The sequence below is a fragment of the Pseudomassariella vexata genome (genome assembly GCF_002105095.1).
Source record: "Pseudomassariella vexata strain CBS 129021 chromosome Unknown BCR38scaffold_5, whole genome shotgun sequence".
NCBI classification, from domain to species: domain Eukaryota; kingdom Fungi; phylum Ascomycota; class Sordariomycetes; order Amphisphaeriales; family Pseudomassariaceae; genus Pseudomassariella; species Pseudomassariella vexata.
In genome coordinates this window covers 2545212-2569878 of record NW_024467960.1, presented here as the reverse complement: position 1 = coordinate 2569878, position 24667 = coordinate 2545212, and the positions used below count along the sequence as shown (strand labels likewise).

The 24667-nt window shown below is 49.5% G+C and overlaps 4 protein-coding genes and 1 non-coding gene across 5 annotated transcripts; 3 read left to right on the top strand and 2 right to left on the bottom strand.

The window, feature by feature from the left end:
- Positions 1 to 3503: 3503 nt before the first annotated feature.
- On the bottom strand, positions 3504 to 3945 carry BCR38DRAFT_340608 (uncharacterized protein; the record flags this gene model as incomplete). The annotated part of the gene is made up of 3 exons (XM_040855804.1): positions 3504 to 3620; positions 3706 to 3801; positions 3922 to 3945. The coding sequence occupies 3 exons, from the start codon at positions 3943 to 3945 to the stop codon at positions 3504 to 3506; spliced, it is 237 nt and encodes a 78-aa protein (XP_040717490.1).
- Positions 3946 to 5161: 1216 nt separating this feature from the next.
- On the bottom strand, positions 5162 to 5264 carry BCR38DRAFT_t152. The gene has a single exon. It is a non-coding gene; the product is annotated as a tRNA-Ile (tRNA).
- A 2035-nt stretch (positions 5265 to 7299) lies between these two features.
- On the top strand, positions 7300 to 8683 carry BCR38DRAFT_430550 (S-adenosyl-L-methionine-dependent methyltransferase). Its single transcript, XM_040860043.1, has one exon. It carries the CDS (start codon positions 7528 to 7530, stop codon positions 8584 to 8586), a length of 1059 nt encoding a protein of 352 aa, XP_040717489.1. The 5' UTR covers positions 7300 to 7527; the 3' UTR covers positions 8587 to 8683.
- Positions 8684 to 14960: 6277 nt separating this feature from the next.
- Positions 14961 to 19638, top strand: BCR38DRAFT_339945 (C2 domain-containing protein; the record flags this gene model as incomplete). The annotated part of the gene is made up of 4 exons (XM_040855735.1): positions 14961 to 15152; positions 15213 to 15522; positions 15584 to 18243; positions 18310 to 19638. 4 exons carry the CDS (start codon positions 14961 to 14963, stop codon positions 19636 to 19638), a joined length of 4491 nt encoding a protein of 1496 aa, XP_040717488.1.
- A 3230-nt stretch (positions 19639 to 22868) lies between these two features.
- BCR38DRAFT_408448 (uncharacterized protein) lies at positions 22869 to 24170 on the top strand (the record flags this gene model as incomplete). The annotated part of the gene is made up of 1 exon (XM_040858267.1): positions 22869 to 24170. One exon carries the CDS (start codon positions 22869 to 22871, stop codon positions 24168 to 24170), a length of 1302 nt encoding a protein of 433 aa, XP_040717487.1.
- Positions 24171 to 24667: the final 497 nt, after the last annotated feature.

Below are 24667 nucleotides of genomic sequence, written 5' to 3'. Positions count from 1 at the left end.
GTCTAGGTCGTGACGATTAATATTAATCAAACGCGTGGGAGGAAACATCTGAGAGTCTTGGAATTGACGGCTTTCACTATGCGAATCATAGCAAGATATTAATTGAGCTTTCGCCCACGAAAACGAGCAGGGGGACCCTGTCTTGTGATTCGGAAAATATGTTCCCCACTGCGTCGGGGTATGCCAGCTAGACCACTGCCGAGATGGTCTGTGAAAATGCAGTAGCGATTTTTGGCCGTGTGATATACCATGTCCCGATCATAGAAGTTAGAGTCAGGGCTCAACCCGGACCTCCAGGCGGCCAGTATTTGGCAGGAAGGGCAACTATTGCTTCAAGCGAGCGCCTCTTGGACGGGAGTTGGCACGTAGTGCGCGTTATTCACAAAACTCTCGGGCTCCCCATTCCAACCACAGGTTCCACAGGACATCTTGCGATCATGGAAAATGAACCGGAAACCAGGTTCGTCCCAGTCCTCTGGAAGTGTGATAATGGGAATGATCGCTGGTACTTCGATCATGTTGAACAGGTCTGCCAAGGTCGCGGGGTTCATGGATGGAAGAGACGTGCTGTGAGTGATGGCTTCTGCTGCTTGTTTTTATGTTATGATTGATTGATTGATTGAAATTTAACGTCTCATCACGTGAGACGTGCCGGGCGCAGTGCCAGCATGGTCTATGCTAGTCGAATCTATGTTACAGGGGACTGTCTTCATCTAACATTCCTGTTCAGTGCGATGGGCAGATCTCAGTAAAGAAATTGGTCTCCTCCGCCCATTGACAAAACAAACGAGCTCCCTTGGCCGTGCCTAGGAGGGAATCTATACTATTCTTGGCCATATGCGCTTTTAGATGACCGGGCGTGGCCTTGCGGCCGCGCTTGCAAAAGTAGAAGTGGACTGGTGTCTTTGTCTTTCCACACCCGCAGTTGAGCAGTGCGTCGCGATGCTGGAGTCTCTCGTGGTAGGTCACGAAATCCCCGTGGTGCGACCTCGCTGCGAGTAATCTGCCTAGGTGTTGCCGGGGCAGGCCAAGTTCGGGGGGTCGCGGGTGGATAGCGATCCCTAGATCTCGATACTGTTGAGGGCAGGTAGTGGCCCATCGATCGTTGAAACTCTTCCAAGTGTAGGATCTCGCGATTCTCTTTATATGTGCGAATGAGGCCGGGTGTTGTGTCTTGGGTGGTTGCTCACAGGCCGCTTTGACCTGGACATCTGCTTCTTCGTTTCCGGGGATGCCTACGTGTCCTGGGCACAAATGTGTAGATATGTGCAAGTATGTTGTAAGCTAGCCACGTTATTGTCAGATCCACACGATCACGTGATGCTTCTATAGTCACGTGATTAACCACTGATCAGACAGAGAACACACAACAATTAATCCATCACACAGAATCGTCATATTACTATCACGTTATGGCCATATTGCAAGATACGTGAATATCCAACCGTTATCGGTTTATCAAGGTGTTACACTGTGAGGGACTAATTGTAGCGGGTAGGTGGGTTAATTATTAACACCTTCAGGTGTTGCTAATGTGCAAACTACCTAGCATTTATATACACCAAAAGTGGGACCTGTGGCCCGTGACAGTTTCTATACCGGGCCGGGCTAGTAATATTCGTACACTTATCTAGGAGGATTTTCATTCTTAGATCCAACCCGTAGATTCCCAGATTACGCGGTTATCAGTAATTTGTGGAATACTCCTTATACCCGTTAAGTTCCAACACTAGGAGCTAGTAGTTATGCGTCACGGAGCACTCTACATGGCTAACGGCGCTCGATATCGCCTATTCTAGCTGTCGGCAGCCAATAACATCCTTAAATTTCTTACTTGCTATTGGACGCAGCTCTAATGAAGATAAGAGATTTCCAAGAATCCGTCTTGGCTCTGACGTGCGATGCGTAGTGTAAAAAGAACAAGTCGTGTGGCTCCTGGACCGTATCTCGATTTTCTGAGAACGCCATCAACATATTGGAAATGTAGTTGATGTACGCGTCTCTAACGGTTGTTCTATCGGAGTAGTCCACGTCCACGGGGATCTTAGTGAGGCTCATAAGAGCGTATATGTGATCCTCCGGGTCTGTAGCATCGAGGTGTGCCCCGCGAGCGAATCGATGTCATCCTAACCCTCCTGTGAGTGCAGAATTAAACCATGAGGGTGCTATTTCGTGTTCTTCCCGCATGGCGGCGATGGTGGCCAGCTCGTTCCAACTGATCAGACCACCAAGGGTGCGCCACGTAGGAGATGTCTACAGAAAGTCGGGACGCACGATGGCGTCTTGATTAATCAAGTTCATGGCTTGGCGCAGCCACTGACGCACAAGTTCCAATGTCTGGTAGCGGATGTTGATGCTACCAAGACAGAGCAGATGGTATCTCGCCAACACGGTCTCCTGAATCATCCACACCCTGGACAAGTAAGGAAGTTGAGAAAGATCCAACAGAGAGTCCCATTGCGGTTTTTCGCAATAAGTGTTGTCACAGGCATCTTCTCACGGGCTCGGATACTTTCTCATCCACTCTAGTATATATAATTCCTCCTTGGAGATAGTTAACGCTTCTGCGCCAATGAGACTAACAGTTTGTAGTACCAGGCGGAGTGTAGAGTCATCATCCCCGAGCCACGATATGACCAGGTATGCTTTCGTATATGTCAAGCTCATGAGCTTGAGTTGCATATTCTTTTCCGAAGAGTCGTCTTGATTGATGCAGATGGCATCTGTCCAAAGCCAGAAATTATTTTCGGGGTCATCATTTGGGAAGACTTAATTCCAGTGCAGTCTTGCACATCTAAGAGCGGCGGCCAGATTTGCCGTAACATTTTTAGGCCCGTATAATGTTTATCCGGTCCCTTAACAATTTGCAAATGCCCAGCCGTACTGCAGAACTTCCGTGAGCTTTTAGGAGTCAGATAAACTAACCAGTCAAACCAAAAGGGCCTCTAGAAACACGTACTTTGTCAGTTTAATGTAACTATATAATTAATTCTCCGTGATATTTGAACTTGAACACGTAGAATACTAATTTTTCAGTAGCAAAGCTGCTGTGTATTTTGACCCCTGGGCCTCCTCTGTGGCTACAAAGTCCGAGGCTGGATCAAGATAGAATGGTAGCGTGATGCAGAAATTCTGTACTTTGGTCTAATCTATGTGGTGTGAATCAGTAGTATTAGGAACTGCTGGCGCAGGCTGTCTAGACGTCGAAGTGGTGAAGCCTGCTTCTTTGCCTTGGAAAGAACTGTAGCTCAACCTTCTGCTCAGCCGCGCTCAACTCCACCACCATTCATCTTATAGCAGCAGCTATGTTCTTTTACTGCATCTTCATCCATTTTATAGCATCTAAAAGTCAGGAGCATTTGCTGTGGCCGCACTATCTACTTTGTCGTCCCAAATTCCCATTCGCCCCGTGTCTACCCTTCCCAAGGGTGACAATGACAAATACACCAAGTCATCATCTACCATCGTCCCTCATGTCGCAGAATCCGAAGAGAACTGACTCCTTAGAAGTCGTTGGGCCAGCACTTTTCCTTAGGCCACAGCTTGGCATTATGCGTGCCGGCATGAACCTCCAACTGGATCTTGTTGGTGTTGACGATCTCCTTGCGGCAGTTCTGGCACTGCATTCGCCAGGCGCCCTTATCAGCAAGGTTCAAAAGCAAGGGTGGTAGGGAGGGTGAATTGCGGTGTTCACGCAAGACTTACGATGGAGGTCGGCTTGGGCGGCTTGACGGGAAGACCGTTGGCCTTGACGGGTGCGCGAGTGCCTGCCTTATCAGCGGCCTTGTGCTCGCGAGCGATCTAGACGATGAGACGTGAGTAAATTGATCGAGATGAGAATGATGGGATGAGATGAGATGAGATGAAAATTCGCCGCCTGATGGGTTTGCAGGGGCTGCGGTCGGCGGTTCGGAGACTTACTCTGTCCTTCTTGCTGATAGGCATGGTGATTAGCTGCTCGAATGATGTAGGTTTGTATGAGGATGAGGATGAACGAATCTGGCTGTACAGAGCGAACGCTTTGCTTGACAATCTCGGTGAGTTTCGTTCCTTTCCTCGAAGGGTGCGTGCTTGAAGATTGGCAATAAGAAAAAATGGGAAAACCATCAGGTGAGGTGCGTGCACTAGAGCTAGCTAGTGGCGGTGTGAGTGGATACGCCAATGTGAGCGCGTATCAGTATCGTGTGTCCGAAATTTAAAGCCCATTTTGGTCGTATCGTACGAAGTAGCGAGCCTAGCATCCGCATGGCAGTGTACTACATAATTAGGATACACAAAGTATACTTCCCAATTAGATTTTTAGGTTACGGGACTATTGACTAGCTTATGTCGGATAACACGCTGGCACAAGACGGAGGATTATGCAACATACGCAGGCCTGCGCGCCTGCCAAAGCATAAACATACAGTGCAATAACTTTGGTCCAGTTGGTGCCTCGCAAGCACGATCAACCTTGCAACACTAGTAGCGATTCATTCCATTGAGAAATCAGAGTATTCGGAAAAGATATAAAATAATATTAAATACGCCGTAGGTGTTAACCCTCGGTACCTCTACAAGTACTCCCTTAAGGGGCTATAGATGATATAGCGGGCCCTTAAGCCGCGTCGGGCGGTTATACAGGTAAACTTGTAGCCAAATGACTACTAAACCTCCTGTCCCTCCCTAAGTCTGTGCTACAACCCCTGCCTGAACTACCGATAAGTGTGGTAATGTGGCACTTAAATTCGTCCTCAGGGGTGGGATGCTGCTGATGTGCAGAAGATGCTCGACTATTTTTTTTGTCGCGACAAGTCGTAGTATCTGCTAATTGGGGTTCTCGTCGAGCGTATACATCTCAACCATACGCTCAAGTGGATAGACCGTAACGTGGTCAGACGCTCGCAAGAATCGCGGCGAGAGGGCGTGCTGCGCGCCTTCTATCGTGAGGGGACGGGTTCGCCGACGAGCGTTATCGGAAAGGCGAGGTCCGATAAGGGGTCGGATTAACGATTCGAATTCTGGACCGGCTGTCGAGTTATATTCCGCCGACGTAGTGCTTGACGGTCGACTGGCTAGGATGCTCGTAATCCTAAACTGCACCAATCTCCCTATTATCGCTAGGTAGGCGAAGTCAACAAGGTGGGCAGCGCGCCGTAAGGGTTGACTAAACCCCCTTGTGTGTCAGCTGCGGGATTCGAACCCGCGACTCGTCACCGACCCAAGTGGGCGAGGCTCAAATCGGGACTTATCTACCAGCGAAGTGACCAACTATACCAGCCGACGAAAAGATATAATCTATCAGCTTATGCATAATATTTGGACTAAAGTAACGAGTATCTAAGGTAAGTAAAGAGTTTCTCAAAGAAGTAGCAACTACTTGAGATGCAAACGTCATTCTTTATATCCCGTTTGTTATACTGCCCTAATGCAAGTCTACTGTCGGATTCCAACCAGTGGGGGCTGTATTGGTACTATGAAAGTGCGTGAGTGACCAATCCCAAGTTGGCCCTGAGGGTCCCTAAATACTATAATCAGTGCCTGCCTGCCTCGTATCTCTCCATAGCTGAGGCCACAGCTTCCCACGCCTACAGCATGCAAAGACAGGATACAAAATTCAACATGTACAGTGACCTTCATAAGTCTGCGTCGCCCCTCCCCCCTCTCCTCCAGTTTTACATTAAAACTTGACTACTCTAAGAGCTATTATAAATTATCAAAAGTTCGTTATAACACTTTGTAACGATAACAAGACGGAGATTTAGTTAGTTAATATTTACGTAGTTAGTAACCTATTTTGTCGTATTTGCTTTCAAAGACATGATCTGAAATCTATAGGAAAGTAGCTTTTAAGAGGCCTGACTTCCTTCTTAAATACAAGAGTATTGTCAGATCCTGAGTATTGGGAGCCGTATTGGTATTAGGAAGGTGCGTTGGAGGCTAGCCCCGAATTGGCGCCCGGGGAATCCCTAAATATGCCAATCCGTGCCTGCCTGCCTTGTATCCCTCTATACCTAAAGACACACTCACCCACAAGTATTTTACATAGAAAACTTAATACTCATATTAGTATATTTTAGCGGCTTCGTCTTGGTATAGTTTCATCCGTTTCCTATTTGTACAGGTTTCTGTTAATTTGTGAAGATTTCTTGTACTGGTCGAGTTTTAGTAGGAAAAATATGAGTCGGACGCCCTCCAGACATTTATTTTACAGGGGCTGCGATGGCGATTAGCGTAACTACGCACTCCAGGGATAATAAAAGGCCTTACTCGCTTTGAAAGTTAGTCGCTGTATGTGTATGGAGTAAGCTAACACGAGACGTGTCAACCAAATTGTGCAAATTGAAATTCAAACTCCATGATCTCCTTGAACATAACTGTCAGAATCCTTCGCCTTGGTTAAACCCATATTGTTGGCATGCAGTCTCAGAGGCTCGAGAGAAGCCCATGTCTCCTGGAACCAAGCAAGCTCGCTTATCGGGGATATTCACCAGATTGACTATCATGGAGTTAGAGTGTAGGCAAGTGGCCCGCCCCTGACATTATGTTTTGGATTAGTATGACTGAAGGGCCTATCCTCAGACGAAAGCGAAAGTATGACTGAGAAGGTGAGTTTGCTAGAAACGCCTAGAATCTATAAATCAGACTATGAGCAAGAGTCAACGAATAAAACGGAATTGAAGGTGATAGGTAACGGATAGAAAATACCGCAGAGAACATAGACCGGAACATCAACGGACCATTACAACGAAACCACAGCCACTTTACGGACGTACAGATCATCAAATTTAATATAACAGTTGTATCGATGCGGCGTTGCTGTTGCACTTCCCTTTCTCGTCAAGTGGGAGTGCGACCGCATCACATACAGACCTCTCTTGCGAGCTCTGCATATGCACTCCCACCATATCCAGCATCCATGTTCGGAATATTTCCGCTGCCGGCAATCCGCTCATTCATACTGGATGGCCACCTGTGCCGAAGAATCCACCAAATACTGGGAAATAAGATTTTTTTCGGCTGAGTTAAGAAGTAGACCGGGAAATGGAAAAAGAAACTACATTAGATAGCACTATCCGAATCCTTGCGCGCAGGCAGAGCGGATCGAGCGGATATGGCATAGAACTAACAAGATAACCAATTGGACCTCGAACGGGGGCCCCGTAGCCAAGCGCGACGCCAGCCAATGGAGCTCGACCCCCTGTGACACTGTGCCGACATCGTTACAGCCGTATTCTGACATGTCAAATATGAAGCAGCAGTGCAGCATCCAAGCAGGTTGGAGAAGGTAGGGTGGAAGATCAGCCCCACGCGCTTTCACTCCCCCCGCCTCCCCCCAATCAACTAAGGTCCGTGTGAGACTCTCGGCGAAAGACGTGTGACGGAATGAGAGAGAGAGTTATTCGTCCTGTTGGGCTAGTCAGGAGGCGACCAGATCGATTGAGACTACTGTAAACAGTCTATCAAATTGCGATTGGTACCATAAGCTTCACAGCTCCCACCTCATAGCCTGACGGATAATCAACTCTCCATCCAAATTCCCAAACCATGGCCCCCAAATTCATCACCAAAGGAACCCGCACATTCATCTACGACCCTACAGCCCCGTACCCCCTACCGGTCGACCTAGCCGAATCGCACAGGCAATCCCTCCTCACACTAACCCTTACGCAACTCTACGGCGGGCCCCTCATCTCTGCCTCGGAGATGAAATCGCCTCCCCGGCGCGTACTGGAACTCGGCTGCGGATCGGGGTATTGGAGCATGATGTGCCACCAATTCCTAACGGCGCGAGGCCACCCAGATGTCTCCTTCGTCGGTATCGATGTCGTGGTGCCGCCCGATGTTGCTGCAATCCCAGATAACGGCATGGATTGGACGTTTGTGGAGCACGACATGCGGCGCGTGCCGTGGCCTCTTGAGAGCGGTGAGTTTGACTTGCTTATGGTTAAGGATATGTCGCTCGCTTTCACGAGTCTTCAATACGTGGTGGCCATGGAGGAGTGTCTACGCGTGCTTAAGCCGGGAGGTATTTTGGAGATGTGGGAGACTGATAGTACAATTCGCGTGCTGCAACCACACGAGCCCAAGCATGGTGGTGTTAAAAGGGGCTCAGAATCTTGGAGCCCCGCAGCGAAGCTGGGAGCGTACTCAATCGACGCTGATGCCAACACGCCCCTGGGTCCGCCGTTAAATAAGTACTTCGCGGAGTACAACAGTTGGGTGGCCAAGGCCCTTGAGAAACGCGAATTGACCCCTATGCCTTGCGCGATGGTGGGACCGAGGCTGGTGCAAGAAGCAGACGTCTTGACGGTTTTGACCTCGAGAAGGCTCGCTATACCACTCAGTGAGATCAAATGGGAGCGAGGAAGAGTTTTGGATGGACACCAAGCGGCTGTCAGGCGGACAGCTCTCGAGATTGTGTTGGGCGGAATCAGTGCATTAGAGCCGTTACTGAGAGAAGTTAGTGGTAAGAACCAGGATGAGTGGGAAGTATGGTTTGGCAATATGACACAAGACTTGATGACTGAGGGTGGTGCGTGCTGGGGTGAGTGCTTAGAGGTTGGTGCGTGGATAGCACGAAAAAAAGATGAAATGAATGTATGAAAACGTGGTTTGTAGAGAGGTCTGGCTGGCCAGTTCAGTTCAAACCATGACTGTGTGGCCGTCACGACCTACCAATATGAAGACACAATCATACCAATTAACTATTGGCTTGTAAGTAGCCACTTCATGGTGTTCTAGAACACCTCAACTGGAGTGCGACTAGATCTGTAAGAAAGAATGGGAACTTTACCGTCCGAGCTCATGCAGCTAAAATTCAAGAAACCTAAGACGAAAATCGTAAAAAGTCCTAAACCTGGAACGAGCACACCAGGCATGCTCGATCAAGTTACTTAAGGTGGCCTTCATGGTTATTGTGGCTGTTTTTACGAAAAATGAACCTTGGGTGAAGTCGAGGCCGTCCAGTCAAGTGTTAATCGTGACAGCCACTCCGGGCTGTCGGGTTCCAGAACTTACATAGCCCCCAACGTGTCCTGGGTTGCCTGGAGTAGATCCAGCAGCCTACCACAGCCTTACAAGAACTAAATACCTTTCTTTACACTTGGGATATTTCACGTAAGCCCGTTGAGATGGCATGGCTTGCTAAGGTCTTGCTTCCTCGCTTCTCCATCCCCGCAAATAGGAAGTGTAATTAAGCCGACCGATATTGAGTCTGACCCATAACTTCGAAGGTGTGTTATTTACCCCATCGAAGACTTAACAGTGCTGATGAGGCTGAATGGGGAGGTAATAGGAATAAGTGGAACGTTGGGTATATGTGCAAGGCGCTGTCACGAACCATCCACTTGGAGGCCGGGACGGGCATCATTCTCAGCCTGCTTGAGAGCGATGGGTAATTCTACCTTACCTTTTAATCCACTGCTTCTGCCCTTGAAAATAGTGTTTCATCACACCTGCTATGCCGAAGACGTCTGATATCAAAAGGTCCTAAGTGGCACGCAAGGAATTCTTCGTGGCTCTCGAGGACTCACTGAATAGTTCTTGTGTGTATGGTAATGAATTTGGCCTACAAGTTGTCGAAAATTCAAGTCGTGGGGAGCCTAGGATCGTTTTGAATACAGAGCGCCTCAACGCCCTGGAGATGGCCACACCTTCATCAACCCAGATCCAATGACGAAGATGGAAATATATTCCAGAAATCATTTTGATGGAGTAAAAGGAGACCGCCATTCACCCCGACGTGATTCGACTGGACCGGGAAGGCTTCAGGATAAAAAGCCAGAGGCCTTTCTCCACCAACTTTCGTGGGTCGTCGAAATAACCTAAGCTTAATACTAGGTTATCGAACGGCTCGGGGGCAGAGGACGATCGGGGGATCAGAGTCGATTTCTTCCACCGCACAGTCTCTTCCTTGGAAGGCTTATGGACGTGGGATATGAGCTGCTTTCTACCATTCGTTTGTCTGGTCACCATCACGGCTACTTTGACAACTCCAAAACAGAAACAAAAAAAGCCTCTGCCCCGCTAGCTAAGTTATATATCTCTCAACTCTCTTATTGTCGTCTTCAAATCAGTCTTGAAAGCTAGCCCGCCACAGAAGGCAAGTACCTAAATCGCCAGATCCAACACCTTAAGTGGCTATGGTTTAGTAGTCAAGAAACACGGCCACTATCAATGATAGAAGAGTTCAACAATGCTAGTCAGAGTTCCTGGGTTACTATGTTGCGAACGGTGCAGCCGCATAAACGGCAAGATCTCGTCTAGCCTCGCTGAGAACTCGCTGAGGACTCACTGATGGTCCTTGCAGCTTCCTCGCCAGTTTTGGAGCTTCCATGAATCTTCCCATGTTGGCGATTGACAAGTTTTCTCAATACATCATCCAGTGTTACAACTGCATGCAGGAAGCTCGAGCTTTTACCGCCAAGTTGTTACGGGGAAACAACTACACGGGTGGTAGCAGATTCTTCCGACCTCAGAATGCAATGCTGAGCGTCAGCACTGTTACAAAGTTACAAGTGTACAGTGGAGATTTGTGGACTACTAATAGGTAGCTAAGTACTTTGTCAGGTAGATTTCTTCATTAGAAATCCAGGCTCTATATTAAGACTGAATTCATTACTCTTTATCTTCCAAATCCCCTGACAGAAAGAACATATTTATTTCATAATAAAGTGCTTCCTTCCGTTTCCGAGAGGTATTATTTATTACCCTAGAAGCTCCAGTGCCACAATTATGCAGGCGGCCACGGACACAGCATCCAGTTCTTAGGTAGTGGTCGAATCCAACTGCTCATCTGGAAACTGCACATCCCCAGCCACACCAAACCGTGCCGTCTCCTCCACACTGGGTATGTGTTACTAGTCAATGGACATATTTAGTCATATCCATTGGAACGAGACGGAAGATAACTTCTGGATACCTACTATAAATGTTACATACCAACCAAATTTCGGATACACAGGCTCCTTGGTTGACAGTCTATGGGATCTCCTGTACCCGCGTAAAAACCTGGCGAGGCCGAGTTTGACAACCTGATGACCTTCAATGTCCAAATGCTCAAAGTCAATGACGCCGAGGCATGCGAGTTCAAGAAAGCAGAGATTTGTGTCTTGCACCCGTAGACGGTCCATAACTCGCGCATCTCGTGGATTAAGACCTACACCGCTACCATTACCAACTCCAAACTCGACAACAATTTCATTACGCGACGTTGCAGAAGAAAACAAACATCTCAGCCATCGCGTTGAAGCCAGTGCGGTGAAGTACTGCGAACCGGATTACGTCTGGGTATTCAACTACCATGAGGCCCTTGTGCTAAACCATTGTCTCTGTGATATATGATATAATCTGGCTGTATTCATAGATTGAGAATCCGGCCATGGCCCAAGATGGTTGTAACTTGATGAAGTACTTTTATCGCAAGGGCACCGCCATCACCACAACACAAGCATACAGGAAGAGCCTGACGAGTACCGTGACGACCGTGATGAGGAAACACGGGTCGGATCGGGATTTTTTGGCGGCGAAGTGTTGGCAGTACAAACTTACACTACACTTCACTGACCATAGTTGGTCCTGTCGGCGATTACGGTCTTGCTCGTCACTAGTTTTCTTACTGTCACAATTGCGACATGTGCTGCTGCCGGGTTGTGCAAGGGAGCTTGGACATCACTGCTTTAGCAAGGTTCTTTCATAGCTTGGATGACCGGTCGCAAATAGCGAACTCCATTACTGCAAAGTGCGTGACGCAGGAGGCGGCGAGAGGATCTCATTTGGAAATGGTAAGCAATTGTGATGGGTCCAGAAGGTTGAGGCATCTTCCCGTTCAGAAAAGCTGGGCACATATTAAACAAACCCGGCGCCTCTGGCGGAGCTTATAGGTGTCATTACGCCAAATTGTTCAGTCAATACACCGATCGCTTGCGTGATGGACGACGGATCGGTTCCGTTGTGGAAGATCGTTCGGCGGAATACTTGGAAAGTGGTAATGCTTGGCTGGTGACAGGAGACAGCAACACAGCGCAGCGTTTGGAGTTGTTTGTTCACCAGCCACGCGTATTTTGTACGACGGTCACTCCAATCCTGACTTACTCTGAGGAGATAAGAGGTACACAGGTGAAACTGCCTCCGGAGTCAGACGAAACGTCAAGTGGCAACGGATCGTTTATCTGTAAGCGTGGTTGGTGTACCTAAGTGATCATCTTTAGCGACGCCTACGAATGTCTCAGTTGAGTTGCCATGGAAGACCGCGACCCTGCTGGCTGGAGATAGCCCAGCGTTGGGCAGTGGTGGCAATTGATGCAGTAAGTTTGACGAGAATTCAATCTCCGAATCGGCCGAATCGGAGGGGTTCAAAGAAGCATCTAGATTTTCCATTTCAGCAAAGATCGATGACGCAGTAGGAGTTAATTGCAGCCAGCGACACGCGCCGTGGTGTAATGGAACAGCCCCGCTTTCCACATGCAATCGTTGCTACACTAATCACGGAAAAGTCTCCGGACACCCACCCCCAATTTGGCAATCAATACAACAACATCATTAGCCCATTAACTTCAACCAGCCATTACAATCCCAATTCCCAGGGAAATACGCGGTAATCGCGGCGCGACTTTTGAACTTAGCTCAGAAGCCAGGACCGCCGTTGTGGCCGCCAGGGAAACTAGTGTATGCTAGAAGGAGGTAGTATACCCGTTCAGCACGTGAAGGCCCTAAACTATTCCTAATATTGCCGGACACGCTAAAACAACGAAAATCACATGTACGAAGAAGCAAACCGGTACCCCCTGAAGGTTAACCGTTGTAGATAGGAGTTATCTAGCTATTTTATACTACTAGTATTATATAATACAGCGATACTTAACGAAGTAGCATATAACAAAACGAATCGTCTTACGGAGTACGATCCGAATTTGAGGCTAACGTATCCTAGAAGGCCTAAGCGAGGTCAATATAAATAAACTAGTGATTAATAGATTAGTTAAAAGTAATCGAGGTAGACTTTGTATTATTATAACTACTAGATAACTACTTGTAAAGCAAAGAAACTAACTAAACTAGGCTTTATTTAGAAAGCCTACAGAGGGTATAATATAAGAATAATTATTGAAAACTGAGGCAATATAGGCAGTGTGGAAGTGATACCATGTTGTTTAAGGCACTAAGGTCTAATTGACTAGAAGCTATCACCTTCTCACGCTTGCCAGCAAAGAAGGAGTCCCACATCAGACTTCCTTTTGAAGAGAAGTCAGAGTCTTCCCGTCCTGACTACGTCGTGCCTTCCATCTTAACCTCAGCAACAACCTCTCACCGGAGCTGTTAACCACGAAAGTCACAATCTGTCACGCCGCGCCAGGGGTTGCAATCCTTGCCACTACGCCACTGTACTAGATGTCTTCACCAAAAGAGGCCAATACCAAAGTCCCTGACTTTGGTATCTGCAACCACTTATCAATCTGTTCAGACCAGTGTGGGTCAATCACGTGACAACCGTCACACAATCGTGTTTTCCAACACAACGTTAATAGTTTAAAATACTGATATAATCCTTCTTCCAGCTATTATAAACTGATCATATGATATAGCGTTTATTCAGTCTATTTTCTTATTGTTAATAATTCGGCACGCGTAATTGTAGGTTAATTTAATATATATCCGTGTGTATAGACTTGTAACATGACTCCTGTAGCGGCTAATAGTAGTACATGTACAAGAAAAACCGATTTACAAAATATAGAACGAAAATAAGGTGTGAATTAACTAAGGAGGTCCTTTTTTAATTTATGAATTATTTTATGTCAGGTCTTAATTAGTGGATCCCGCGAGACTTGTTCGGGATTGTTATAGCCAGAATGAACTTGAGTCGGCGGGCACATCACCTCATCCCAACCTTGCAAGCACCGAGCCTGGTCGTCTGTTCGCAAACTTGATTGCATGCATCGTGGAGTTGCAGTGATGGGCCCTGCTAAAACTGGAGTGGAAAAATTCAAATGGAGTCTAGGTGATAGATCTTGGGAAGACAGATCGATGCACAGATTGATGGTACGTTCGCTCGGTGTTAGTTGGTTGGCTGGTTGGTAACATCGTGTTTCGCTGTTGGGAAGAACAGCCAAGACGCCATGGATCCCAGTGGTCTGAATTGTCACACCTGGACTTGACTTTCAGCTTGCGTTGCTCTAGTAGAATGGGGGAAAACGGTTGAAAGACATCTGCTAATGGAGCTACCGACGCAAAGACCATCTTAAAACAGAAGGAACTGTGAAGTTTTTTCAGCCACCTGTCCCCAAAATATGGGCTCCAGAAACTTGAAGTGTCATCAACAGCTGTGCCGGAATCCGGAAAGCGCGATTCGTCCAGACCCTTGTACGTAAGGCCCGTGCTATCCCCGCTCTATCATTCTCCACCACTCACTGGCTGTTGAACTGCATCAAAACGGAGCCGGGCTAGCTTGAAGTTGCGCTGGGAAGCGGCATTACGTAGCTCTGTCCACGATTCTGGGAACTCAGCCCGTAGGTAAAGAGGCAGCCTTGGTAGCCGAGATTCCTGATGCTAGACTGTTCAGGTTTCCAAGCTTTCAATTCTAATCCAGCGTTAGCCGAAGCTATTTCTGCAGCTATCGCCAACCTCCACGCTTTCTCGTGATCTCATTTCCTTTTCACCCGTGCCTCCTTTCATTGGCCTTCCACGTACTAGTTAGCGGCCATAGCACATGGCTTGGCTGCCTCTCGAATTTCTCTCCACGACAACCGCTGGCACATCATTATTTCTACCTGCCTGTCACCCGTGATTCACATTCATTGATTGTATCTCGACCTGCTCTATTTCCTTTCCGGAAGCCCTCCGAGTGGACCCTCGAGAGCTTGCGTGGACGCTTCACGCGACCTCACGCACCTCCCAGCGAATGATCACGACCATACGTTGACCATCGCAATTGACCCGAAAGAGCTTGAGCTGCACCCGCAGCGTCGAACGCCATCGCGATGGCTACAGAGCAATCGGCTGCGGAGCTGAAGCAGCAAGGTGCTATTGAAGCTGCTGGCAACCCCGACTCCTACGTTACCGCCGACGATGCCCAGAAGAAGATGGTCGAGGAGAGCAAGAATGCCGGAGTAGCGGCATTTTCCTTCGACCCCGACGCGAGCCCTGAAGAGAAGAAGCGACAGGCCAAAGCGGTATGTTGTGAGGATCTGTCTTGCTTACATTCCACCGCTGACGGGGTCGTTGAAATCTAGGCCATTCCCGACGAGCTTCGCCATCACCGTCCAATAGGGGTAGCTATAGCTACTGACATCGACGATGGAACCAAAGCCGAATACGCCCTTCCATCACCTTCGAAAGCCGGAGCGCTTGATATTCATACGGACAAGGATGGCAAACCAGTTGCCGATGGCACAGGTCCCGAAGGCGAAGAAGAAGACTTGGCGAGCAAAGTTGGCTGGACGCAACAGTACGGCTGGCCTTCCGAGAGCGTTTTCGCCGGCGAGAGCATGCTGGATCATCAGACATGGCTCGAAGGACAAGTCCCCGACAGTTACTATGGTGGTGAGTACAACACATGTTCTTGGGGGCCGGAGCGCCCGGGCTGACTAGAACTCTACTTTAGATTGGTACCATAATTCAGCCATCATCATCTTCGCCTGTATCTCCTCCTGGCTCATTGCCGTACTTGGTGGCGGCTTGGCCTGGGTATTCATCATCATGGCCATCTGCTCGACGTATTACCGCACATCGATTCGACGAGTTCGGCGAAACTTCCGCGACGATGTCACTCGAGAGCTGGCGCTGAAGAAGCTAGACACTGACGAGGAATCTTTGGAGTGGATCAACTCGTTTTTGGTCAAGTTCTGGCCCATTTACCAACCAGTCCTCGCCCAGACTATCATCAACTCGGTTGACCAGGTCTTAAGCTCCGCCACCCCGGCTTTCCTTGATAGTTTGAAGTTGAAGACGTTCACTCTCGGTTCTAAGCCACCGCGTATGGAACATGTCAAGACCTACCCCAAAGTTGAAGACGACACTGTGGTCATGGATTGGAAATTCAGCTTTACCCCAAACGACACTGCCGACATGACGGCGCGCCAAGTCAAGAACAAGATTAACCCAAAGATCGTCTTGGAGATTCGAGTAGGCAAGGCCATGATTAGCAAAGGACTCGATGTCATTGTCGCGGACATGGCATTCTCGGGGACCATGCGTCTCAAGATCAAGCTTCAGTTCCCTTTCCCACACATTGAGAAGGTGGAGATGAGTTTCTTGGACCGACCTGCGATCGACTATGTTTGCAAACCCCTCGGCGGGGATACTTTCGGCTTTGATATCAACTTCATCCCTGGTCTGGAGAGCTTTATCCTCGAGCAGATCCACGGTAACCTCGCTCCTATGATGTACGCTCCCAATGTCTTCCCTATCGAGGTGGCGAAGATGTTGGCAGGAACACCCGTCGACCAGGCCATCGGCGTGGTTGCCGTGACGCTGCATGGTGCTCAGGGTCTCAAGAACCCGGACAACTTCTCTGGGAACCCCGATCCGTATGCTGTATTTACTTTGAACAAGCGCGCACCTCTCGCCCAGTCGAAGACCGTCAAAGACACAGGCAACCCGCGCTGGAACGAGACGCATTACATCATCATATCGTCCTTCAACGATTCCCTTGACGTCATGGTCTATGATTACAATGAGTTCCGCAAAGATAAGGAACTCGGTGTCGCTTCATTCGCGCTTGAGCAACTGGAAGAGTTGAACGTGTTCGAGAACGAACGACTGGAGGTCACTGCAAATGGAAAAGCCCGTGGCGTCATTACTGCCGACTTCCGCTTCTTTCCGGTGCTGGAGGAGACGAAACTACCTGATGGCACCATCGAACCTCCGCCAGAGTCTAACACCGGCATTTTACGATACACTGTTGAGCAGGCAAAAGACCTAGACGGCACGAAGAGCTTGGTTGGCTTGCTCAACCCCTACGCTTGTCTGCTATTGAACGAAAAGGAGATTCACACGACAAAGAAGCTCAAGCGCACAAACAACCCAATCTGGGATAACGGCTCGAAGGAAATTCTCATCACCGACCGTAAGAAGGCTAAGTTGGGTCTGGCCATCAAAGATGACCGTGAACTCTCCGGAGATCAGGTCATCGGTACCCACCAGATCAAACTGAACGATATGTTGGAGATGATGGAACAAGGCAAAGATTGGTACAACCTCTCAGGAGTGAAGACAGGACGTGTCAAGATCACGGCACAATGGAAGCCCGTTACGCTGTCTGGCGTCCTTGCATCAAGTGGAGGCTATCAGACGCCAATTGGCGTTATGCGATTGCATTTCAAGAGCGCCAAAGGGCTTCGCAACCTCGAGACCATGGGCAAATCGGATCCGTATGTCCGTGTTGTGCTGTCAGGCATTGAGAAGGCCCGAACCGTCACCCACCGCAACACGCTTGATCCCGAATGGGACGAGGTCCTGTACATTCCGATGCATTCTTCCCGCGATCGGTTGCACTTGGAAGTCATGGATGCCGAGAAACTGGGCAAGGATCGCAGCTTGGGACTTATCGAGCTTCTCGCCAGCGATTACATTCAGCAGGAACAGGATGGCGAGTATCTTGTCCACGACATGAAAGAAAACCGCCAGGACGGCCTTCGTCTGCATGGAAAGGGCGTCGAAAAGGGTATTCTCAGCTACAATGTTGCGTTCTATCCCTGCTTGAATATTGCCGATCCGGATGATGAAGAGGAAGAAGAGGAAGAGGAGCCGACCGAAGCGGCAAAACAGAGACTTGATGTTCCGCGATCCGCAGACGCTGGTAAAATACCTTCGCTTGACAGGAGCCTTGAGAAGGAGCCAACTACACCCGTCTCGCCTACGATGCCAAGGTCTCCAACATCCCCAGCTTTCTCTACGCCTGGCAGAAAATCTCGGGACATCCCAAGAGAGGCTCCCAAAATCCGCCTTTCGCCAGAAGAGCTTCTTAAGCACGAGTCTGGTTTCCTCATTTTCAAGCTTATGGAGAGCGAGATGCCCAAGAGTGATACTCACTTAGAAGTGTACGTTGATGATATGCTATATCCCTCGTATGTATCTGGCACCGCAAAGAACAAGGTGTTCAAGTTCGACGAGCTTGGCGACTGTTTCATCCGTGAGCTAGACTTTTCTCGGCTTACTCTCAAGGTGAGAGAGAAGCGCGAGAAGCCTGGCGAGGAGAGAGACGAAGACCACACTGTGGCTCGTTTGGCAGGCAACACGCTGGATACTCTCAAGCAATGTCTGGTAAGTAAGCCCATGTGCATTTCGCGCCTCGCGCCGTTATAGTACTTACTAATTAATGCGCGTTAGAACAACCCAACCGTGCTCAAGCTCAAGGACGAAGAGAACAGGACCGCGACAGTGAAGGTCAGCTTGAAGTATATACCTGTCAAGATGCGACTTGACCCCAGTGAAAGTATAAACAACATGGGCAACCTGCGCGTCGACATTCTTGACGCAGCAGACCTGCCCGCTGCCGACTCTAATGGCAAGAGTGATCCGTACGCGAAGTTTGTGTTCAACGGCCAGGATGTGTTCAAGACCAAGACTCAGAAGAAAACGCTCCACCCAGTCTGGAATGAGTTCTTTGAGATGGCTGTTCCGTCTCGAACCGCTGCCGAATTCCATGTCAACATTTATGACTACGACTTTGCGGACAAGCCTGACTTCCTAGGTGGTGCCGACATAAATCTTGAGCAGCTTGACCCCTTTCAGGCCAAGGAAGTCAAGTTGCTCCTGGATGGGAAGTCCGGCTCAATCAGGTTGCGGCTGTTGTTCCGACCTGATTACGTAACTCGTTCCCGCATGGGCACGTCGACGTTTTCTGGGACTTTTAGTGTCCCAGGTAGAATTGTCACCGGTGTGGCAGGTGCTCCGATCAAAGGAGGGGCAGCTGTTGTTGGGGGCATCGGTCATGGAGTTGGCAAAGGTGCTAGTTTCATCAAGCGTGGCTTCAAGGGCGGTAAAAAGGAAGATGATCAAAACGGGACTCCCATCACGCCCAGTGCCCCAGACATTCCGGCTATCGTGACTAACGGCGAGTCACCGCCTCTAATGCCCGCTCCTATGCTGAAGCGCCCGACGACTGGAGTTGGACGTGATGGCGCCGAATCGCCGGAAAGCCCACCCGGCACGGCCAACGGCAACCGGCATCATCGTGCGCCAAGTATGGGTGGTCTTTCCGTTCACAGTCTTGCACCTGGCAGTGCTGGCTCGGGCACAGCAACATTCCTGGTGGTGTCGGCATCAGGCTTCCCGCCCTCTGCGGATGTCTATGTGACCATTCGGCAATTAACGCCTAAGGAACGCGCAGTGGGCAAGACAAAGCACCACAAGTCGCCTCAGGGATTGGTACGCTTCGATGAAACCTTCAAACACACCTGCAATGCCGACACGCAATTCCGCATCGAGGTCAAGGACCACAACACGTTTGGCAGCGACGATGACCTCGGAGAGGCTCTGTACTTCGTTGATGACACGGCGTCGGGCAGTGAGAAGGAGATCAAGGTCGGGTCTGGTTCGGTGATCATGAAGAGCTCGTTCGTGGAAACCCAGGCCGAAAGTCCACGTGCAGGGATTAGGCGGTCGTTCCTCAGCAAGAGGGAGACGCGAGGCAGTCGTGAGGTCACGCCGAGTTAGTTGCGAAAAGGCGGATCTCCGAGCATGATATTTTCCCCGAAACAAACCAAAGAAAAAGTGGCGGCGGAGGAGTGGTCTAAGTTTGATTCCTAGGTATGTACCGGTTGGTCTGAGCAAGCAGGGCGCGAGCAAGCAAGTAAGCAAACAAAGGTATGGAGGTGGTGCAAAAATAGGATCTGGCAAAATGGCCTGGAGGAGTTCCTGGGCGATAGTGATTTTCCTTGTGCGGATACCTTGACAGTACTCGTCGTTGTGAGGCTTTTAGTTGGGTCACTTATATAGTCAATGTTTAATATTTACTTGTTCACCTTGGCTGGTTGGAGAGGTGGGATTTGTGATGGTTGCGATACTTGACCAATAAGCTGAGAATGCTGCCTTGATATCGGACTTATTGCGAGCTATAACGAAGCATAGAATTTGCTGTTTATCTGGTTTCTCAAGCCCCAAGGTCATGAAGTACAGAAAAGTGTGCCTTTTAGCTCTTACACCAAAGCAAGTTTAAGACATTCTATCAGCCGTCGAGCACAAATGAGCTAGAAAAGGAAAATAAGGGCCGATGCGGTCCGACACTTGACCAGCAAGGGGACAGGTGACAAAACGTGAAGAGTTATCGGGTTGTCACTGTATCTGATAATGCCCTTTCTAACCCTTTTCTTGAATTGTCGATTGAAAGGCAGGGAGGAGGGGACGGGAGCAGGCAACTTGGCTGCTTGGCGAGGCTTCGTCTTCAAATGCGTATCACTGCTTGCGCCTCCACCAACATGGTCATGACAATGCATGAAGCCACGAGTCATAGCGCAGCTCACCGCAGTCAACCAACAGCTCAGGTCAGGTTGCGTCGCCCATCGTTCAATCAAGGAAACGAGTCGGCCTTCAACTCGTGGCTGGCTAGGCTCGTTGCCTGTATCGTGTGTTCCAGCTGATCGGGTGTTCCGCCTTGGAGCGGGGAATGAAAGCACAGCCCAGTTCGTCGTACTCTCGGGATCATGGGACGCCAAGAGATGCCCTTTTGGGAGCGGAACCGCTGAACTTAGTCTATGAAACGCGCAGTCTGGATGGCTTGACTGGTAGGACCTGTCGTTGGTTTCAAAAGGGGGAATGCTGCTGACATGTGGAGGTGACGTTGACTTATGTCAAGTTACACCGTTGGGGCTTCAAATATATTAAAAGGTTACAGAATGATGTCTCGCAAGCCCGGTCAGCACGATCCCCCGGTTAAACCTCCAGGGGGGGACGGGTTTCGGACTGTCGGGTCTGTCTGTCGTCGCAGCTGACTCGGGCAGGACAAGGGCTGGGTGAAACAATGATCCGACAGTGGGTGGGGACCTTACTGTTGCCCTTCTCAGGACATCGACAGAAGGGGGCAAAGGGCACGTCTACATGGTCGGTGTCTATATACTTGGGGGGATACGCATCAGGTTCGTCCGAAGAAGACAAGATCTTCTTGTGCTGATCTTTCCCTAATGAGTTCCAAACCCAGAGTAATCGGCAAGATATAAGTCCCACTTATTTAGTCGTGATCTTCTTCACTCTCATTGGACCGCCACCACCCATATCGACATATCAACCTACAATCACTATCTCAAAGCCCAGTCTTTTCTCGTCAACTGGCCACCAATTCCTACGACATTGACTCTCGCTATCATGCAGTTGTCTTCGCTCTTCACCGTTGTCGTCGCTGTTCTGGGTGTCAGTGCCACGGCGGCCCCGAGTCTCGTCGCTCGCAAAGAGTGTACTAATGATGAAGTCAGCGTATGCATATCAATGGTAAGATATGCCTTGGCCGAATTCAAATGTATTCGCAAACGGCACACCCGCTAACATTCATCGTCACCAGTGCAGCGCTGCCGGATTTGATTGCATCAGTGGCGATTGCTTCTGCGCGTAACGGAGTCATGAGCGGAAACTCGGAGCCGGGTTTCACAACGGCACATACAAATGCTTGCTCGCAAGAGACCACAGTCTGGACCTCTGTGAATCTGTTTCTCTGCAGGCCAGTGGAACTGAAATGATGCAATGAGACACGACAAATGTGGCTAGAGCTCGGGGACAGCCTCGTTTCCGTGAAGGTCAACATATCTTTCGTACTGCCCATGCTTCGCAGAGATCTTTCATGGGGAGGGACTTTGGAGCATGGGGTCGTTCCGCAGATGTAGAATAAAAATAAGGAAAAAAAATCCAATAACCAAAACACTCCCTAACGTTCAATACTTGATGAGCCTTCCATTACGCACGTCTGCAATTCCGAAGTGGCTACTTGCTTGAAGTAAGAAGAGTCCACTTTAAAAAAGTGATTAACACGTTATTCGTAAGAGGCCAATATGCATGGCTGCTGAGGGCGTTGATGTATCGCGGCATCGCACTGCATTATAAGAGTAACATTATTTGCCCATGGCCCCGGTAATTTCTCGGTGCGATGCAGTATTGGTTCAAACGTATGGGCACGATCATCAGGTTTTCTTTTCTGAGAGTGAAAAGTCGGATTGGTCCCTTCCTAATATTCATAACCCGCAATTCCATGGGTCAATTAAGTAAAACGGCTGTCTCACTGACACCGGCTTTGTCGATTCAGTGGATGTCCCATTTCACTGTGTGCCGAGCTGAGCAACCCGTTCGGAACGCTCCCCGAGCAGATTGGCCACGTCGAGCCACTGCTTCTGAAATCGGAGCAGAAGTTCTCGTTGGAGTGTCTTCGGTGACATAATCATATGAGGCAATGAAAGGGTGTGCCATTTGGACGTAATAATCCAAGTTGTGGCTCGGGTTCCCGTTGCCACACCGCATAGAAATCAGTGCGTTCTCGTCCATCAATCGTCAGGAGCACTGGGCAGAAGATTGGGTTGGCTTCTTTGTTGCTCGCGTTGCAACTTCCGGCTTTCTGGTACAAGCCGACACGATTCCCGGCATTGTACCAGCATCATGCATGGCGCCTTCCTACTGTGCGACTATAGGAAGCTCAGTGTCGGAAAGTACAAACTTGAGCCACTCATGGCACACTTTGGACGTCGACCGTGTACAGGTTCCAGCAAACCCGACCATATGCATCACAATTTTGGATTCTGCATTCTTCGGGCTGATTGGGCGAGACTCAATACGAGACCATTTTGGATTATACAGTAGTTACCTCGGGACGTATTTTCATCGGTCCTCCAATCAGCTGTCCAGTGTCCAGCTCTCCACTGTCCAGCATCATCTCCAAGTGTTAGCTCGTGCCATATTCCTTGCCGGAAATGGAAGGCGCCACTCCGACTGAAGCGATGGACTACGAAACTTCACAAATAGAGAACGGCAACGTTTCCAGCTCGAACCTCCCCTCGCGTCAGACCCCGGTAGTCCGTTCCGATGGCGAAGACACGGGTCACAGCTCCTCGGGTGATGGGGGCCTCGTCTTTTCCGACAAGCAGGGAACAAGCCCGGATGTTGTTCATTCTTCAATTTCACAAGCGACTGAATCATTAGTTCAGAACAGCAGCCACCGAGTGCACCGAGTGGGAAAACGTCCAACCTTCGCCGCGCCAGATGAGGTCGCCCTTGCTGACGAGTCCGAACTACCCTCGAAACGCGTGTCTCTTAGTAATGTCTCTGGATATTCCACCAGTACAGACTCGGAGTCGGCAGATGGCAAAGTCGGGACGCCAGCTGCGCTCATGCAATCCAGAACGCCCAGTTCTTCTAGCCAAACAAGCGGGATGGATTCCAACGTGCACTCCCCGCCAAACGCAACGCGAACTCCTACCGAGCCGGACACTCATCCAAAAGTGTTCAACACGCTCTTTATCAGGAACGTTCCCGATTGGGTCACACGAACCATGCTCAAGGCAACATTTGGGAAATATGGCGAAATTTTGTCGACTAACAAATACTCAGGACAAGGGTGGGGGTGGGTGAATTTCAAGTGGGAGGATGAAGCTGTAGCTGCCAAAGAAAAACTACAACACTCCGAAATATTCGAAGGGGCCGGCCCGTCGCCCATAGATTTTGCAAGACCCTGGCGCAACGCCCCGGGCGAAGGCGATGGGCATTCTCCTCGTCAGCAACGCCTCGAACCAAAGGATCACCGGGAGGAACAGATACAACGCGAGGCCAGACTCGCCCAAATCCGACAACAACCCAATTGGAGGGAGCCTCGTGATGTGGAGGCACAGGTCCGAGGCGTCGGTCATCGACCGGGACCGCACGCCTCTCACAAGCAGGCCGCGGCAGTTGACCAGCGGCCGAGAGCAGCTCATCAACACGAAAACGCAGACATGAATGAATACCAAGAACTTATGGGAAAACTTGACAAATTGCACGCCCTGCTTGAGCGCTACGAACGTTGGGGCAACATAGAGATCAAAGAGCTGCAACGCAAAATTGCGGAGCTGGAACAAGACCATGTCGCCACAAGAGGCGTTGAAACCCGTCTTCGACGTATGGAGGAACTACTTGGTCCGCCGCCAGATGCGAGCACGCGAACCATGGAGGAGCGACTGGAGGTAATGGAGGAGGCTGTAGATGAACTGTTCAGCTACACGAATTGTTTGGCCTGCTGAAATCTTGAAGAGGACATTGGTGGTGCATTAGCGACTTATTCATAATACTGTATGTCTTATGTAGGAACTGGTGACTGGTGGCCAAACACAGCGCGCAAATGAACATAGTCACGGACTTCATGAATTCACTTTTTGCAGCCTTGCTTTGGTTTCTGTGGTTGGCTCGACGTATTTTTACGCATGTGACTAACAAATAGATACCGGTCAAGGAGAGAATGCACGGTTCTGGAGCCCGACTTTGGCCTGCGCGAGTTCCTGTTTTCGGATGGCATGATGACAACGAGGCGATGGGATCGGTTGCGGTTGCTCCCTGCTTCTAAAGCTTCGATATGGCGGATAACTTCGGTTGAGAAATCGGGATAACGGGATATAAAGCCTTTTAATATAAGAAATACCGGTTAGCGTAACCGCTCTTTAGGCGTGTATTATTTCGTTGGCGAATGCGACCCATAACACTTAGAAGGAGTGCGGCTATAGAGGTTTTCGCATAGGAACCA